We start from the raw sequence: 6,202 nt of genomic DNA, 5'->3' as shown, positions 1-6,202 counted from the left end.
CTTTATAAGTTCAAAATGTCTTTATTTATGACTGTTACAAGCCTTAACCAAGAAAGAAGAGCTCACACAGTTTCTAACAAACGAAAACAAAAACAAGAAGAAACTTTATAGAATTACACTTCTTTAAAGAGTATTGATTACAATTTGTTTCTCTTTTTTGTTTTGCTTGGGACCCTATTTATACAAAAGTCTTCGTTCCGAATCATAGACGGTCATAGTTCCGAATCATGTTCCCAAAATTTTTGTAATTCTATAGACGGTCATAGTTCCGAATCATGTTCCCAAACTCTCTCTCTCTCTCCTTCTTCTTCTTATTCTTCTGTTTTTCTTTTCTTTTCTTTTCTTCTCTTTTTCTGAGTCTTAACTGGTTTTTTTTTTTTGGTTCCAGTTCTAATCTTTTAGAGTCTAATATATTATTATTATTATTTTGTTTTGTTCCAGTCCTAAAACTAGAGACGTGGTAAGATTGATTGACACAGTGTTAACTATTAAGGGTTCTACACAGTTCACAATATGTTTTAATCTATTCTGTTTTGATTCAAAATCTTTTTTGTTTTGTTTTGAAGTTCACAATCTATTTTTCTTGTTATCTGTTCTGTTCAAACTTTGATTTATAATTTGATTCACAGTCTGTTTTGATTCATAATTTGATTCACATTAAATTAGTGATCCTTCTTCAATCCTTTGATTCATAATTTGTTTAAAGATTAAACTTTGATTCATAATATATTAGTGAACATCAAAGTTTGAACATTAACGTGACATTATATATTCATAATCAAAGTTTAGTGAACATCAAAGTTTAGTCAGTGAACATTAAATTTTGATTCATAATTTAGTCATAATATATTAATAATCAAAGTTAAACTTTTATTCATAATTTAGTTTAACTAATCTATTCTAAATCTCATTGTTCTGTAATTTTGTCAGTGAACTAATATGTTCTATAATTTAGTTTAGTTTAGTCAATGAACATTAAACTAATCAAACTGAACATTAGTCAATGAACATTAAACTTACTGATCCTTCTTTAGTTTAATTTAGTCAGTTTAAACTAATCTCATTAGTCAGTTTAATTTAGTCAGTGAACATAAAACTTTGATTCATCTTACTGATCCTTCTGTAACTAATCAAACTTACTAATCCTCCTGTTCTGTAACTAATCAAACTTACTGATCCTTCTCCAATCCTTCTTTAATCTGTTCTAAAGTTCATAATCTGTTCTGAAATTAATCTGTTATATGTCTTACTGATATGCCATTTAACTGTTCAAATTAAATGATTTTTTATTTGTTCATAATCTGTTCATAATCCTTATTTTATCTTACTGATATGCCACTTCTGAATCTGTCCATTTAATATCCTTCTTTTATCTTCATATGCCATTTAAGATGTTCAAACATAGACAAAGAGTCTGATGGTTGTTTGTTTAAAAAGAGCATGGATTTGAAAAGCATATTTTGAATATTTTTTTATAAGTTGGTGGCAGTTTATTTGATAATCTTTTGGTCATGGATCCTCCAAGTGAAGAAACTTTTTTTTGTGAGTCCTAATGTTGAGCCCAAATCATCTTCTATTGACCCCTCTATCCAATCTAATCCTCCCCCTCATAGACCACCCTTGGCCAAAACTAGTAGTAGTGGGAGAACAACATCAACGACTTGGGATCATTTTGAAAAGATTAAGGGTATTGATGGGAAAGATGGGGCTATGAGCAAGTATTGTAAGAAAGAATATATGACATGCTCTACGAGTCACAGAACAAGTAATTTGTTAAGTCATTTGAAAAATTGTACTAAGTATCCATATAGGGACACTCATGGCAAACAAACATTGGGATTTCAACCTAGAGAAGTTAGTGGGGAGGGTGTTGTTGATGTTGTGGTTACGCCATTTTCCATAGAAGTTGCTAGGAGGCATCTTGCCGAGATGATAGTAATTGATGAATTGCCCTTTAGATTTGTGGATGGGGTTGGTTTTAAGAGATTTTGTAATGTCATGCAACCCAAGTTCAAGATCCCATTTTGATATACTATTGCTAGGGACATTGTAGACGTATACACTAATGAAAGAGAGAGGTTGAAGAAAATTATGAAGGGGCGTATAATTTGCTTTACCACAGACACATGGACTTCCATACAAAATTTGTGTTATATGTGTCTAACTGCACATTTCATTGATGATGATTGGAAGTTACAAAAGAGAATCATAAATTTTTGTCAAGTTGAAGACCACGAAGGAGAAACACTTGGTAAAAAAATTGAGGCACTCTTAAAAGAGTGGGACATTGATGGCCTTTTTACCTTAACTGTTGATAATGCGAGTTCCAATAATCTAACCATTAGATTCTTGAAACAAACCACAAAATTGTGGAAGGGAACTGTCTTGGGCCATGAATTTTTACATATGCGTTGTTGTGCGCATATTCTAAATCTCATTGTTAGTGATGGATTGAAGGATCTTGAGTCTTGTATAGCGAATGTGAGGCATGCAGTGACGTATGTGAGGTCTTCTCCAAACCGCCTTGACTCTTTTAAAAAGTATGTGGAAAGTTTGAAAAATGAGAGTAAGAGTCTCTTGTGCCTAGATGTGTCAACACGGTGGAATTCTACATATCTTATGTTGGAGGTGGCAGAAAAATTTGAAAGTGCTTTTCAAAGAATGGGTGAGGAGGACTACAATTATAAACACTACTTTTTGGATAATGAAGGCGGTGAGAGGAGAGAGATGCCTACCGCCAAGGATTGGGATAATTGTAGGGTGTTTTTGAAATTTCTTAGAATGTTCTACAATGCAACAAAGAGATTTTCTTGCTCTTTATTTGTTACTTCAAATACATTCTACACTGAAATTTTTGTCACTGAAAATATGATTGGACAATTAATCAAAGACAATGATCCTATTTTGTCTTCAATGGCAAAGAAAATGAAAGAGAAGTTTGACAAGTATTGGGGAAATGGGGATAAAATCAATCTCCTTTTGTACATTATTATTGTTCTTGACCCTCGAAGAAAAATGACATACTTGCAATTTTGTTTTTCAACAATTTTTGGTGGAGATGTTGTGAAAGTGAAAGAAATGTTAGAGAAGGTGAAAGATTGTTTGAGTAAATTGTATGATCATTATGCCGCGCTTGATTCAACAGATGTGCATGCCTCCAATGTAAATGAAACAATAGATATGGTGATAGATGAAAATGACCCACATTCTCTTGTGAACTCTCAATTTAACTCATTTTTGAAGGGGCAATTTTCTAGTAGTGGGAGTATATCGGAATTGGACAAGTACTTGGGTGATATTGAGAAAAGGTGGGAAGAATGCTCAATTTGACATCTTGGAGTGGTGGAAGGTTAATCCAACAAAGTATAGAGTATTATCACTCATAGCACGAGATGTCTTGGCAATGCCTATTTCCACTATTGCTTCTGAGTCAGCTTTTAGTACAGGAGGTCGTATACTTGACCCATTTCTTAGTTCACTTGCTCCAATGATGGTGGAGGTTCTTGCTTGTACACAAAATTGGCTCCGAAGTAACATTCCAATATGCCTTCGAGAAGCAATGAATGATGTTGAAGAATTTGAACAACAATATAATTCGGGTAATATATTCAATAATTTATTTTGTTTTAAATTTAATTTATTTTGTATTATTCAAATTCATTATTTTCACTTCACGTGATTTTCTTGTGTTATGTTTTATGTGTAGTTGTTTCAGAATCAAGTTCTTGTTCAAGCCCATGTCCGGAGAGTAATTTTATTGAAATTTAATATCACTGGTAAAAAATACTTCCCTTTGGTTAAATGTTCTTAACATATGTTTACTTCTTTTAAGTTTAAGATTTTTTAGTGTTTTCCTTATTAATAATTTTATTTTTTTGTTATGTAGGTTTAGATGGGTCATGGTTTGGTTGAAGGAAATGAACGACTTTTTTGTTTTTTTTTTTTGGGGGGGATGACTGTAATACTATGGTTTTGTTTTGGATGCACAATGTTTGTTGGATGTACAATGTTTTGGACGACTGTAACTTGTTTGTTTTTTGAACTTTGCATGACTATAACTTGGATGCACAATTTTTCATACAATGTTTGAGGAAGTACACTGTTATGTTATGTTATTTACATAGATGTGAAAATTGCCTAGGTTTTGGATGATGAGTATTTTTTTTGGATGATGAAAATTGCCCAGTTACTTACACAGTGTCTGGATTTTCTTTTCGTCCTTCTCTTCCTTGCATCTGGATTTTGAGTACAATGTGATGAAATTGTGAAAATTGCCCAGTTACTTATACAAGGGTTGCTATGTCATTTATTGCTTCTTCTGAGAGATACAAATCTAGTAGTGGTGGAGAAGGTCTCTGTTGAGTACAATGTGATCAAAATGATTTTGTTTAATCCCAAATATATTATTGGTTCTAAATGAGATCAAAAAACTTTCCAGGAAGAACTTAGATGATGCAGGAATAGTTTTCAAAGGTCAATGTTCAATTAAACATAAAAACTTATGTTCCACTAATCCGATTCGTATATTAAAACTTATGTCATAAAAATTTATGTTCCGCCAAACTTATGTCGAAAATTTGTAAAATTTTCAACCGCGAAACCGATTCGTATCCATCCGCCATTCCGCTAATCTACCCAATCCCCATCCGCGGGATTGGCGGATGGATGTGGATTGATTTTCTCTAATCCGCCAATTTGGCGGACGGATGACGGATCGGAGGTTTCGTGGCTACAACCAATCCGCGCCCACCCCTACCAGGCACTAATTCAATGGGGAACTCGATCTCTCGGTGAGATAGTAAACTAATAAGATCTTCTGGAAAGACACCCGGGTATTCACAAACTACCCTCAACAACTCAACCCGAATCTTATCACACTCACTACTCAAGAAGCTAGCAAGAAGACAACTAAGTTCACTCTGCCCACGCAGATCATACACCGGTGATAAGACTGTATCCACCCGGTCCCCCAAGAAATAAAAGCAATCACCGCTCAAGGTATATATAGTAACTTTCTGATGGTAAAAATCTATAACAGCCCGGTATGACGATAACCAATCCATGCCCAATATGACAGCAAAACTCGACATATCTAGCAACACAAAAGCAAATGGAAGTTGACGCCCGACAACTTCTATTTCATAATCATGACAACCCTGGTCTAAATCAACCGTACCTCCAACAGGTGACTCTACTCTGAGTGGAGACACTAACTGTGCTACTTCTAACCCCAATGCAGAAGCATATGCAGTAGATATAAATGAATGAGACGCATCCGTGTCTATAAACACATTAGCCAAAGAATTACACACAACAAAAATGCCTCTCACAACTGAGGATTCTGGCAACTGCTCTGGCATGGTAACAACATACACGCACCCCTGTAGCCCTTGATTAACTTGCTCTCCTCTCGGAGCATAGGCCTGATGTACTGACTGAGTCGAAGCGGCTCCCTGATTAGCTTGTGAAGCTTGAGCTGAATGAGCCTGCTGGTGGCTCTGAGTCTACCTCGACCCTGATGCACCAGATGCGCCTCCCAACTGTGGCCAAGTTCTCTTCATATGCCCTGGCTGACCACATTGGTAACAATTAAACCCTTGTCCCCTATTATGGGACCGAGACTGACTCTGTGATCGGTTGGGTGGTGGTGGTGGTGGCAGCATCAACTGCCCTTCTCCCTTCTGTGGGCACGCAAAGGCTTTGTGACCCGGCTGGCCACACTTGAAACAAGAAAAGCCACTCTGTGTACTCTATCCCGGGCCTGCACTAGGCAAAGGAAAAGTAGATCGAGACTGCTGTGGTTGGGACTGGGATGAAAAGGTACGCCTGCTCTTCTTATTCTGCCTATAGTCTCCTTGAGACTCTTGGCCCCTAGATCTCGAACTCTGAAGCCTCTCCTCCTCAGCTTGCACGGAAATCTCTACGTATGCCGCCAACTCTACAAGACGGTCATAGTTCCGAATCATGTTCCCAACAATCTTAAAGAAAATTTTTGTTTTCAATTTTTTCTCGAATTCAATGCAATGACGCTCTTCCGTTGCCACTAACTCTGGTGCAATCCTAGATAAACTAGAGAAGACTGCCTCGAACTCGGCCACGGTCATGTCGGGTTGTTTCAGGTCTTTGAACTCTTGCCTCAATCTCTCCCTAGCAGTGGGAGGTAAATACTTATCTTGGAAAGCAACTACAAAGGCTTCCCATG

At 36.2% G+C, this 6,202-nt stretch overlaps 1 protein-coding gene across 1 annotated transcript; it reads left to right on the top strand.

The window, feature by feature from the left end:
* Window positions 1-2,154: 2,154 nt before the first annotated feature.
* Window positions 2,155-3,330, top strand: LOC145800463 (zinc finger BED domain-containing protein RICESLEEPER 2-like). The gene has a single exon (XM_082890143.1). The coding sequence runs from the start codon at window positions 2,155-2,157 to the stop codon at window positions 3,328-3,330; it is 1,176 nt and encodes a 391-aa protein (XP_082746269.1).
* Window positions 3,331-6,202: the final 2,872 nt, after the last annotated feature.

The sequence above is a fragment of the Camellia sinensis genome, chromosome 10, assembly GCF_055761805.1.
Source record: "Camellia sinensis isolate YWXY chromosome 10, ASM5576180v1, whole genome shotgun sequence".
In the NCBI taxonomy this organism is placed as follows: Eukaryota; Viridiplantae; Streptophyta; class Magnoliopsida; order Ericales; family Theaceae; genus Camellia; species Camellia sinensis.
The sequence above is the reverse complement of the archived record's forward strand: the minus strand, read 5'-3'. Positions and strand labels throughout refer to the sequence as shown.